Source organism: Myotis myotis, unplaced genomic scaffold (assembly GCF_014108235.1).
Source record: "Myotis myotis isolate mMyoMyo1 unplaced genomic scaffold, mMyoMyo1.p scaffold_m19_p_11, whole genome shotgun sequence".
NCBI lineage: Eukaryota > Metazoa > Chordata > Mammalia > Chiroptera > Vespertilionidae > Myotis > Myotis myotis.
In genome coordinates, this window is record NW_023416315.1 from 19,710,121 (window position 1) to 19,723,306 (window position 13,186).

Consider the following 13,186-nt stretch of genomic DNA (forward strand, 5'->3'; position numbering starts at 1 on the left):
CCATCCACACCTTTTACCCATCCACACCAGCTATGCTGGAGGGCCATCATTCCAGCAAGAATCCCTGAGGAACAGAGAGGTACCGAGAAGGGAGTCGGCAGCCACTACCTGGCAGGTGAGCAGAGCCATTTGCTCTGTGACGGCTGACAGACCGCCCATAATGGATGCTAAAGCGACCTAAGGTTGCAAGGAATAGACACGACTCTCCCTATGAGCGTCTAGAAATAGAAGCTATCTGCCCATTGATTCTGGGATGCATCACCCCTGCAGCACACTCAGCAGTTTATGGCGTCAGAAGCAAAGACCTTGGAGTCCTTCATAGGATCTGAGAGGCAAAAGGCCGCTTCTAACCAGAGCTTCTGTGTTTTTCTAAACAGTAGACAAAGTGAGACAAGACAGAACAAGTAAGGATAAAACAAGAAAAGCGCAGAAGAAACCTGGGGAGAGGATGCATGCACAGCAGGGGAGTGAAGAAGATACAAGATGCAGGTTCTGTCTGGGGACGGCTGACCCTGGAACTCCCTTTCCCCAGGGACCTTCCCCCAGGGGTGGTGGGACAGCAGAGGAGAGAGCTGGGCAGCACCGAGCTGACGGAGCTGGTGTGCGGCTTCTTCACCAGCCTAACAAAGTGTCACAGCCTGAGCAGCTTAAACAAGAGAAATTTATTTTCTTACAGTCCTAGAGGCTGGAAGTTCTAGATCAAGGTGGCCGCAGGGTTGGTTTTCCTCTGAGGCCTCTCTCCTGGGCTCACAGGTGACCATCTCCTCCCTGTCGTCACATGGTCACCTCTGTGTGTGTCTGTGTCCTGAGCTCGTCTTCTCATAAAGACACACCAGTCATATTGGACCAGGGCCCGCCCTGATAACCTCATTTAACCTCTCTCCTTCGTAAAGACCCCATCAGTCACATCCAGAGGTCCTGGGGATTAGGACTTCAATGTATGAATTTCAGGGGAGGACACAATTCAGCTCATATAACATGTTGGGTCTGAGACTTGGTGGCCATAATCCGCCTCCCACTCCTGGGAACCTCTGACGTTTACCTAAAAGAACTTGCTGGTTGTGAATAAGAACCTGGCTTAGGTCTGTTCTGCCTCAGGCCCTCTGCACGCCTCAGTGCGGCTGAGTTCCTCATATGCAAAACAGGACACCCAAGTTGACCCTGACCCACTTCAACAGTGTGTCAAGGTCAAACAGGTGTTAAAAGCAGTCCACCTGTTGCCACACAGCGTTAACACCCATAATCACTGGTAGACGTTAATACTGCACATGAGAATGTCACGCTCCATTTTCATTTCCAACTGCATCTCTCTGAGGATTAAAGAGCTGAGCCACAGCTGACACTCCTTTTGAGGGCCTCAGAATAGGGTCCCATAAATACAGAGGACATTCTGGGAGGAGTGCACCGCAGGCCGCATTTCACATTCTTTCTCTGCTGATGTCACCACCAGCAGGCAGCTTGGCTGTGTAACCTGAGCTCCTGTGTCACTGATGAACCCCAGGGGGACTGGGCTTTCATTCATTGAGTGGGAATTTCCTGAGCAGCTCCTGAGGCCACGAGGCCATTCTGTGAAGGGCGAGGCCAGCACAAGCTTCCTCCTGAGGGAGTCATCTTCATGCGTAGCGAAGACAGGCAGTAACAGGTTGTCCAGACTGTAAGGTGCTTAAACTCTGTATCAGGTCATCCAGACTGTAAGGTGCTTAAACTCAGTATCAGCTCATCCAGACTATAAGGTGCTTAAACTTGGTCAGATGCTCTCCAGACATGAATGCAGCAATGAAATGTGAGCTGGAGCTTTACATTTACTCGGAGAGGAAGGAATGGTGAAGGTGAGAACTCCTCTGTATCTGGGTGACCTTGGTTGGAGAAGAGCTGCCAACTGGGAAAGTTTTGCTTTAATAACTCCCACAACTGTCCTCTGTGCTTTGTCTGAGGAGAAATGCCAGATAGGGCTCGGTGTCCTTGTACCAGGGCCAGAACAGTAAATGCGACAGTTTCACAAGCCACTTTTGTTATCTGGAGTTCGTGCTGGGCCTCAAGGTACACCTCTGTGCCATCAACCAGCTTCAACAATCATCAAACTCACAGACACTCCTGTTCTATCTTCGCCCTAACCTGCTTTCTCTGCTTATTAAAAACATATATCTAACACTGGATGATATATATCTATATATGAGCTCTTCAAAATGTAGCAAGTATTGTTAAATAAAATTGACTATAATTTCTTTATATCACCCAATACCTCATTAGTGTTCAAATCCCCCATGGTCACTATTATTTAAATGAAACTTTGAGCCAGGCAGAGAAAGACCAAGCTATAGCATTTGAGTCTCCGCTTCCTAGAGCTGCCACAAGGTGCAGAGAACAGTTTTCCTTGCTTTAGGGAGGGGCTTCAGAGCCAGGCGATTGAGAACTCTTGCATGAGCATCACCATTAAACCTTCCAGAGACCCGTGTGCCCTTCCCCTAGGCAGCCTCCTGGTCTGCAACCATAGAGCTGCTTGTAAAGCAACAAATCAAAGAGCAGCTGAGAAAACAAAGCCTCCTCTAAATGTTGGGCATATTTGCACCAGGCTGCCATTTGCACTGAGTGGATCCTAAAGGACCCTCGGATCACCATGCCATGCCTACTCACAGCCTCGGCCCTACAGCTGAGGGCTCATGGCTCAGATCTGTGGCTGATTCCAGTACCTCCCTCTACCCGCCGCTACCCCGGTGGACTCAGGCCACTCCACTGTGTACAAGGCATGAAAGAGGAGAGAAGGCAAACCACGTAGCTCCCCAGAGTCATGCAGCAGAGCAGCTACTGGCATGGTGGACTTGGAACCCCGAAAACCTAGACGGGGTCACCTCTGCCCACCTATTTTGAGTCTCAGCTTCCTGGAGCTGCCACAAGGTCTTTGCTGCTGGCCTGACTGCCCACTTTGAATAACTCAGGCTCCCAGCCTTGACCTTGACTTCTGACCTCCCACCCTGGACGGACCTCAGGGGCCTTTGCTCTCAGTCCCAGATCTGGTTCCTCGCACAGTTGTTTCCTGGTCCCTGAAATAACAGTGGCTCCTGCTGACTAAGCTGGCCTGGGTAAGCACAGCTTCGATGGTTATTTTAGTAGATCCTCACAAGGACCCCATGATTCGTGCATTCAACGCGTATTTGCCACATGCCTACAACACGCCAGGCGCTGCTCAGGTGCTGAGGATGCACAGCAAGCAAAACAGACAGAAATCCCTCCCTGCGGGCGCTCCCACTCTCGGGGCAGTGTACACTGGGAGGGGGCGACTGCTATTCCCATTTGCAGAGGAGGAAACTGAGTGACTAAGTAAGTAGCCTGACATCAAATGGCCCAGCCGGGATTCAGTTTCTAATCTAAGGTGGCTTGGGAGCTCACATTTTTGTTCTGAAAACACCACCTTGCATCATTACATGATCCCTCCTGACACCCACAGCTTGGCACAAGGAGCGCTGGGCGGGTGAGGGGGGCACAGCAGCGTTTGCACCTTCTGTGTGTGCTCCAGATGGAGCCCTGCTTTCGCCAGCTTGCAAACACATTCAGACTCCTCTACGGTGAACAGGCCTGACGGAAATGGAAACTGATTGCTACCATGTACAGAAATGGGGACACCGTGTTGCTCTCCCTGATTTTTAATTGTCTTGATGTAAAGCAACGGTACAAGATCTATTCTCTGGAAACAATGGGGAGGATTGTGCCAAAGGACTTTTTATGGCTTTAAAAATAATACCTGGGTGTTACCTTCTGCTATCCATAAATGTGTTGCTTCTGATTAATCTGCACTTGGTGTATAAAACATGCTTCTTACTAAAACTCGAATGTGTTAACGGTGTTCTGGCAGGACCCCGATAGGGCTCAGGCAGGTGGCAGGTGTCACGTCGTGGCCGGTTCGCCCACAGTGGGTTTGCCTTGGGAATGACAGTCTCTCCCCTAAACTCACTAGTTCAGGAAGTGATGCTAGACACTGAGTGTGTCCTACGTGCCTAGACCTGACCTAGGCACGCACCCCCTGTCCCAGAGTCACTCACTAACTGCTCACTGGCCCCGAGTTCCTTTCATCCCTCGCCGCGTCTGCTCAGGAGAGAGTCACAGCATTAAGACATGTCCAGCCCCTGGAGCTCAGAGCAGCAAGCTCAGGAAGGAGAGTAATTCACTCAGAGGACAGGAGGGCTCCCCAAAGATGAGACTTCGAGGATCCCATATGCGGGAAGTCTGTCAGGACGAAGCAACGCAAGGTACAAAATTCTGGTCTGGGAATAGCCAGGTGTATTCTCAGGATTTCCATGACTGAGCCGCGATCAACGACTTTTTACATTTAGCCCCAGCATCTCGGACTTTGCGGAGGGTCGAAGTCCAGGCTGCTCTGGACTCAGGTTCTCATCTCTTCAGAGGCAGACTGGCTAATTCTGGGCAGCAAAAGCTCAGTCCGTTTGCCTGATGGCTTGCTCAAGGTCAGCACAGTGTGGCCACTGAGCTCAGAGGTACTTACTGTCCCCACTGTGCCCGCATCACTAGCAGCAGCGATCCCATTTTTTTTCTGAGCCCATCAGCAGCCCAGTGTAAACTAAAGACAAAACAATACTGACTTCCTTTGCATCATATCTGCTTCTTTGATGCCGATTCTCTGCTGTTAACCCTCGGTTTTATTCAGAGGGTAATTTGCAAACTTTTAAATGGAGAAAAAACAAACCAATAAGCAAATGGGGAGAAATGATGGAAGCACAACGCAAACAGAAAAGAGAAATCTGAGCAGGAGGCCTGGGGCCACCGGAAGAAATCCGGGTGTCGGGGTGGAAACCACTGACTTCCTGGCTTTTAGATTCAAGGGGTGAGGGCAGGTCTGGATGAAAGGACAGCGGTTTAGTGGTTTGGGGAAGAAGTCCCTGTCCCAAAGATCCCTGCTCCAAACCGAGGTGGCCCCCCCAGGTATAATAGTGCACGTATGGAAAGACACCCTGGGTAGGGGAGTGTTCAGGGGCAGTTGTATAGAATTGTTAGTGACATTATAATACTAAAGATTTCAAAGGCCAAGAGCCAGCATCTTCGGGGTCAATGAAAGCTTTGGTGAACAGTCCTTGCTAGAGGTGGCAGAGGTCTTCGTGCACGGTCCGATGGCCTCGTACCTCGCGTGGCACCTTCCTGCCACCTCCCTGGGCTCAGACGCCGAGCGAGAGCGGCTGCTGGGCCTGGGCGCCCAGGAAACTTGATAAAGGCCTTTATCAAGCGCTGGCAGGCTTTTCTCACCAAGCCCAGGCCTGAGGAGTGCACAGTGTTCCGGCCAGCACACACCGCAGCCTCCGCCTCTTTGTCCCCGCAGGCCCTCCCAGCTCAGGGCTGAGAGAAAGAAACGCATTTCCATACGCCCTGAATGGCCCTTTGGACGCGTGAGTGGCAGGTCCGCCACACCTCTCCCGGGTTCCTCACTGAGACGGCCTGACTGCTCTGCTGGCAGGTGCAAGCCCGCCAACCAGGGGGAGAATTAAGTTTTTAAATGGACTGGAGGACAAAGGTGTAGTTTTGCCAACTGTTAAGCAGAGAACAAATGTAATACTATATCCCAATAGCTTGGCCTAATGCAAAAGCCTTCTCCTTATCCCAGTGGCCACTGGCAACCCTGGGTAACTGTCCCCGGTCCCTTATTAATGGCACTAATCAAAGCACCAGTGTTGGGGGAACCTAAGTGAGTGACAGCATTTAAGATGTTTTAAGCCTCTCATTATTCCCAATGCACCAGTAAACATGCAAATTACCGTTTGCAGAATGTAGGGAAATACACAGTTCTGCTAAGCCCCCTTCCACGTAGCTTTTTTTAAAACAAAGCAAACACAAAATGGAAAAAGGCTCTGGTGGGGTTTCAGATAAGACTCCATTTTACGCGTTTTCGGTAACAGATTGACATGTTTTTGTACAGCACATGGGCTCCTGCCTCCTAGAGATGCTGGGAACCGTACCAGTGTGACCACAGCTGGCATTTCCTGACCCTGTGCAAGGCCCACCTCACCCATGCGCCATGCGACCCTCAGACTACAAGGAGAAGCATCATCTCACAGAGTCGCCTGGATGCAAAGACTGGCAAACAGGAAGGAGGGAACGGATGGCGAGGGGCCACAATATGCCTTTCATTGTCATTTCCCTTAAGCATTTTTAAACTTCACCCCCGGAAGAGGCAGGCAGAAATACACGGCACCAGGGTGTCTTCCTAACTTGGGAGGTTTGCTTCTCATGATAAATAAATGGTTAGCAAGCCAGTTTCCCCTTTGTTTTGTTGTTTTTGTTTTCTGTTAATCCTCACCAGAGGATATTTTTTCCATTGATTTTTTAGAGAGACTGCAAGGGAGGGAGGGAGGGGGGAGAAAGAGAGAGGGCTAGAAAGAGAAAAAGAGAAAGAAACATCAATGTGAGTGAGACACATGGATTGGTTGCCTCCCACACTCTCTCTGACCTGGGCTGGGGATCGAACCTGCAAACACAGGTACATGCTCTTGACAGGGACTAGAACCTGAGACGCTTTGGTGCAAAGGACGATGCTCAAACCACTGAGCAACGCAGGCCAGGGCCCCTTTGTTTTTAAATAAAGAATGGTTTCCTCCTTAGGATGCTTGTGAACTTGCACAGCAACATTGAAAAATAATGCTACAAAAACTTACAGCCCTGTTGTTAGGCTTTGCCTGGGGAACCCAACTCCAAAGAACCTATCAGCTGGGCAGAGGCGCATCTATTTCCTTCCTCTTGTGGAGACAGTGTTATGTGATCGTGACGAGAAAACAAATCACAGGCTGTCACCACGCTTGTTCTCTCATCTCGGATACTACCCGGGGGTCCAAGCAGAAAACAAAAGTTCAGTCAAATTCTACTGCATTGCAAAATCAAACACTTGAATATATATATATTTTAGATATTTTTAAAAAGCTACATCCTGTAACCAAAGCAACAATGACAATATAATTATAAGTGGACCAATGCACCACGCAGGCAATTTTATATTGTTACTGGATTTTAAATGAATGAGAAACAGAATAGAACTCAAAAGACAGGGGAGTTAGGGGGCAAGAAAAATAGTGAAACAGGATGGCGAGGACTGTTGGGTTTAAGCCTGCTCCAAAAATCGGCAGGCTCCACTGGTCCTTCTTCTGGTTTATTACGCCCACGTTCTTGGAAAAAGAGAAGATGCTCACTACAGAAGAGGTGGAGACCAGGATGGGAGGGGCAGGAAGGGAGAGGTGAGAGGTAGAAGGAAGAAACCAAAAACTTTTAGCCCTGGTCTAAGCCCCAGATCTTCCCGAGCTAAGGTGAAGCCAGATAGGACGCTTTTCATTACAGACCATCAGACATGTCACACAAAGATTACATATATTAATCAAAGACTGCATGTAGTAATCGGCCATGCTGGTCCATAGCATGGATGTTTACAGTCCTGAGCACTGGTTATGAAGAGGGTTAGCTCCACTTCTGAGCTCTATTTACACAGATGTTTGCATTCATTCATTCATTCATTCATTCATTCATTCATTCAGTCAATGAGCGGAGTGCTTGTTGTGAGCCAGGTGCTAGGAACCGAAAGACTACAACCCATAAAATGCGGACTCCAGTCCAATAAACAGAATTAAAAACTGATGCGTGCTGTGAGGAGGGTGTGCATGTACGTTATACATTCCAGCGTGGGTGTGAGGAAGTGATGCTCCAGGGAAGTGACACCTGAGCAGAGCTGAGCAGAAAGGGTTTCCAGGCAAACAGCACAGCTGTGCTCACGCCTCAGAGTAGAAGACACGAGGACAGCGCACAGTGCGAGGTCTGACAGACAGGCAGGGAGGGGCCAGACCGTGTGGGTGGAACGGGCGACTGTCACGAGGGGGATGGGGAGTCCTTGAAAAGGGATGCAGAGAGGCACATGGCCTAATGCAAGGTCCCTGGCTGCTGAGCCCAGGAAGGCTGGAAGAAGCCAGCCGTCTCGTAGGATAGGTGTTGGCAAACTTTTCCCATGAAGGGCCAGGCAATAAATATTGTAGGCATTGTGTGCCAAGAGGAGAAATCATGGATTTTATGTAAGTACTTTACAAAGTTCCATAAAATTTTTATTGATGAAATAAAAAAATAGAATAACAATTAATAATAATAATAATCATCATTGAGTACAATTTTAACACTATAGGTTGCGTATAGACAAAAATGGAATTTTTTTGTTGTTGGGAGGAATAACAAGTTGTTTAATTGGTGTTCTGCTATGGCAGCATAAAAGCAGCCATAGACAATATGTAAATAAGTGAGCATGGCTGAGGTCCAATAAAGCTTTACTCGTGAACCGAAATTTGAGTTTCATATAATTTCATATGTCACAAAGTATTATTTTTATTTCAGCCATTTGAAAATGTGAAAACTATCCTTAGCTTGCAGGCTACACAAACACTGGACCATGGACTTAAATGTCTTTCAAGAAAAAGAATTCCCTAATAAAAGCTTATCAGAATTAAAAATTCTCTTCTGATGTCTGCTATTACATATATTACATAGCTAACTTCATTGTGTTTTTAATCCATCACTCCGTGTCTACTTTCCATAATTGGCATAGTTATAAATGTAGTTTTTAATTACCACTGTGGCATGATGCAATTTGTAATTACCAGCATGACCTACCACATTTCACACAGTGCTCATAAGATTGAATTTTTCACTAGAATAAATGGCATTGCACATCCTTGGATAAATTCCTTTTGGTTCCTTTAGGGTTAATCTTTGTATCAGTCTCAAAAATAAAACGACTGGATTTCCAGGGGAAAAGTATGATACGCTCAAGACCACTGTTTTCTGCCAGAGAACACTCCAGAAAGGTTCATTGAACACTGAGTTCCAGGTATTTGTGTGTCACCAGCAAAGTTTTAAAAAAGAGCTTATTTCCCCAAATCCCCAATAATGAAGGTTTTGATAAGTTTACTTATTCTGGCAAAGTTTACGGGTGGATTGTGGTATTTGAAGTGATTATAAGTTGCATTTCTTGGTGCTAGCCAGTCTGCGCAAGATCCCTATGACAGTTCCATGTATGTTTCCTTTACTTATAAACTGTCCATCTCCTTTATCCCTCGTGGGGTCAAGTTCAGCAGTGGAACTTCCAACTGACTCCTACACTTTCTATATCCTGGTCGGAGAGCTTTCATATGGAATTCATCTATGTGATTTCTTTCTATTCTTTTCCAGGGCAAGGGCCAAGTTTCAGGCAGGTCTAGGTCCGTGGTAATTCAGATACGGAGGGTGTGCAAAGGTAACATCATAGGGGGTGTCCAGGCACACTCGTGCTCTCCTGGTAGCCTGTGGCCATGCATTGGGGACCTCCTAACCAACACTGCCATAGTCGCATCATCCGCACACCTGAGGTCATGTCATCCACACCTGGGGGGCGGAATGCATAGTGGGGGAGGATGGCATGGCAGGTGAGGCTCAATTCCCGGCTCAGCTGACTTGGCTCATAGCATCCCTACCAGCCCTGCCCTGCGTGCCGTATCGTCATGGCATCCGTATCTTCCATCTCCCACTGAGAACAGGAGCCATCTGTTGCTAAGCACCCTACAGGGCACAGAAGAGCCCTCCACGACAGAAAGGATCTGGCCCCAAATGTCAGTGGTGCCAACGCTGAGAATTCCTGTTCTCAGACTAAATAACCACCCTCTCCGTGCCTCTCCTACCCTACGCCCAGACCAAACTATTAAACCAAGAGAGAGCATCCGGCAACACAGATGAAATGGCCTGGCGTGGAGAGGGACATTTCATTTAGAGATTTCTATTTCGTTGTGGCATTTCGTAGGACACTTCCCTGACGTGGGCCCGGCACCACGCAACCGAAGCCTGAGCTATCGTTACCACCAGCCAAATACACACTGGAACCTGACTTTGCGGCACGCCTCATTGGCTGCACCCTTCAGAGGTTTCCAGTGAGAGGGAACAGCCGATAAGGGAGACCCAGGAAGCCGGCATGGAGCAGCAGGAATCGGAGGAGAAATTACCTAGAGGTCTGTAGACAGAGACACTGAGGTTGAGGGTCGGGGTGGCCGAGGACTAGGTAGAGAAGGACCTGGCCAGCCTCTTTGGGAATCAGACCCTGGAGCTGCCAGGACCAGCTACCTGAGATGCCACGTGTCACAGGGGAGATCAGTGGTGGCTGGTTCAGAACATGTAAAACCTTCTGCTCAAGTGTATTCAAAGCAGCTTATGCGGGACAGTCAATGAGACAGAAAAACAGGCCTTACCGGGGGTGCTGATGGCGGGGGAGGGGGAGGAGCTCCCAGAGGCGGGGGAGGTGGAGGTAGAGGAGGAGGTGGAGGTGGCGGTGGCACTGGCATATGTCACGGCGTTGGTGTCTCTTGCTTGTGAATGGTCCCAAGAGAATGGCTTCTGCTCTGAAAAGGAGAGAAGAGAGTTTTAAACGCAAACGTCTTTATTCATGCACAGGTACTTCATGTCATGCAGACATACAGATATTATGCCTTCTTCCTTTCTTCCTTTCTCTCTTTCTTTCTTTCAATAAATACGAGTGTCTATTGTGAGGCAGGCATTGTGCCCAGTGCTGGAGACTGAAAGAGCAGCCAGATTCTGGAGAGAATTGGGTGACGGAACTGATAAAATGCAGCTATTTCTGTATCAAAATTAATAGAATACATAAATAGCAACACCTCATTCCATGATCTTTCCAAATAACGGATTTCTACCTCCTTCGCATTACACTTTTAGTTTTATCATTTCTGACGCATTTAAAAAAACATTCTGCACACGTTCCCCGTCCCCTAAGCAGAGCGCACGAATGAAATGTAACCTTTTCTGCAGGTCGCGGGCGCCACATTACTCATGGTACCAGCCTCGAGCAGGGCCCTAAAGGGCATCACTCATTCTCCTGCTCCCTCCTCTCCTGGCAGCTCTTACTGTATTGCTGTCCCTCTGTGGCTTCTATACAATCATCTGGGTGCGAGCAGGCCCCTTTCTGCAAAAGCATCATAACTGGTTTGCTACATAGAGGGCTTCTTGCCGCCATTCTGCAAACACACTTATGTTTCAAACAGTTCATATTGTAAGACACCTGAGCTCCTATAAGTGTGTGTGTGCATGTGCATGTGTGTGCGTGTGCATGTGCGTGTGCGCGTGCGCGCCCTAGAATCCTTATCAAGGCACGTGGCAAAGGCTTAAAACCCACACTGAAGGCAAGTCCCACAGTTTACAGGAAGGAGGAAAACCTATGTGAGACTCTAAACACAATTAAAGCACGAACAGAAATACACATCAGACCTGCACAGGGGTAAATCTGTGTTTTGTGGTGTTTTTTGTTTGTTTGCTTTGTTTTTGTCTCTGTAGTCACTGGAAGGTCAGAACAAGGCCTGTGCCCGCTTCTTCAACTTTGAAGCCCTCTGGCACCTGTATTATTCCATGCTAATACTTTTATCTCCTCGCAGTAAAGAGCAGTTATGTAACACGGTGCCTGATTTTTAGCAGGGGCTACCGTTTTGCTTGTGTAGTACATGTTAGTTCTGTTTGGCTGCTATGTGACAGGCTGGTCACGTTAATTTCCATGATAATATTCTAAGGTCAGAACCACCTTGTTTTCAGCAGGGTTAAGACTTCCCCTAAAATTGTACAAAATTTAAAAAATATATGTAATTTAAAGTTCATCTTTCTTTTGTGGAAAAAGTCCATGATAGTTTCATAAGAGTCCCAAAGATGTGCATGAGCTGATCATTGTGGGTGACCAAAGTTTTCTTAGGAAGTGTCCCCCTCAAAATTACTAAAGCCAGATAATTACTGTGCCACTGCCTCTTCCCTCGACAGTAACACCAGGACAGAAAGACCGGAAAAACAATACTCATCAGAGTCCCCAACATGAAACTACAGTGAACTTGGGCAGAGATCCCAGAGGGTAGCAGGTACTTCTTCCTGGTGGCGTCGGTGATGTGTTTAGTATACAACCTAATACACTCAGTAACGCAGGGTCAGACCAAGCCTGCATTTTACTGGCTGAACACTGAAGCAAGTTGGATGTTGAGTCCGCAATTTAGTTGGAACAAAAATAAATGATCAGTTATTTGTATTTTAACCCTTTCTTTCATAGAAGGCACTGGGCGCATTCTTTATGTGATCCTTTATTCAGTGCCAAAAAGAACGGCAGCCAACAATGTATAGTGGGTATTGAAAGGTTGGCTGAAGTATTAATAGAACAAGAGAAAATATGCAGAGAGTCTCATTATGTGAGGATTCCATCTTTTATCCAAGACAGATGAGAAGACAAAGACTTGCTTCCCCCGGTGATGAACTGGAAAGAGATTAAAAGAGGAACTTTGAAAAGGTAAATGTTTCTTACCTACGGGTTTCGCCATTTATCTAAGGAAAAATGGCCATAGGTAGTAACCTTAGGAGAACTGTGGCTGAGCTGTTCACGGAACCCCGGAGCACTCAGCTAGGTACTATTTCCCAGCCTCCTTTGCAGTTAATTGTGACCATGTGACTGACCTCTGGCCAAGAGAAAGAAGGCAGAGTGACGTGCTCCACCTGGAAGCTGGTCCATAAAGACCTACCTACAACTCTCTCTTTCCCCATCCAAAAGATGTCAAGAATCTGGGCTCCTGACTAACTTTTAAACACCGGATTAGACTTTAAATACCTAAAAAATAAACTTTTGTGTTAAGCTACAGTTTAATTTGTTATAGCCACTCATTTTTAACCTGCCTAACACAGGAACTAAATGGGTTACAGCGAATTCTCATCAATTGCGGGAGGTATGTTTTTATAAAGTTGTCATGATCGCTGAGTTAACAAATCCTGAACCATTGCTCCTAGGAGGTACACAGGGTTAGGTTCCTGTGGACAAACACAAGATTTTTGTTACCGCATTAAATTATAATCTTATTTCATGTCTGTTCCTGCTTCCAGAGACCTTATAGATAGGTATATGCTGTTGTTACATGAACATTCATGCCAACAGCACTGTCCCTCATGATGGAATGAAGCTTACCTCTCACACACATTGTCTCCATCAGGCAAACCGCAGCCTCCCGCCACTCAAGAACACTGGACGGAACCTGGACATTACGCTTGGAGGGCCATTTAAAACAGTGCAACCACCACCAATAAGCACCCACATCTGAACAGCGTGGCACTGAACAGAATGTGTAAAAGACACTAGTTTACAGCATGGGAGCCGCAACAA

The 13,186-nt window shown here is 47.5% G+C and overlaps 1 protein-coding gene across 1 annotated transcript in view; it reads right to left on the reverse strand.

Moving 5' to 3' along the window:
- The window catches only part of WIPF3 (WAS/WASL interacting protein family member 3), a 60,079-nt gene that overhangs the window by 31,216 nt on the left and 15,677 nt on the right, over positions 1-13,186 (reverse strand). Inside the window, exon 2 of the mRNA XM_036327737.1 lies at positions 10,245-10,394. Coding sequence (XP_036183630.1) covers positions 10,245-10,337 — 93 coding nt within the window. The 5' untranslated portion in view covers positions 10,338-10,394. The remainder of the gene's footprint in view (positions 1-10,244; positions 10,395-13,186) is intronic.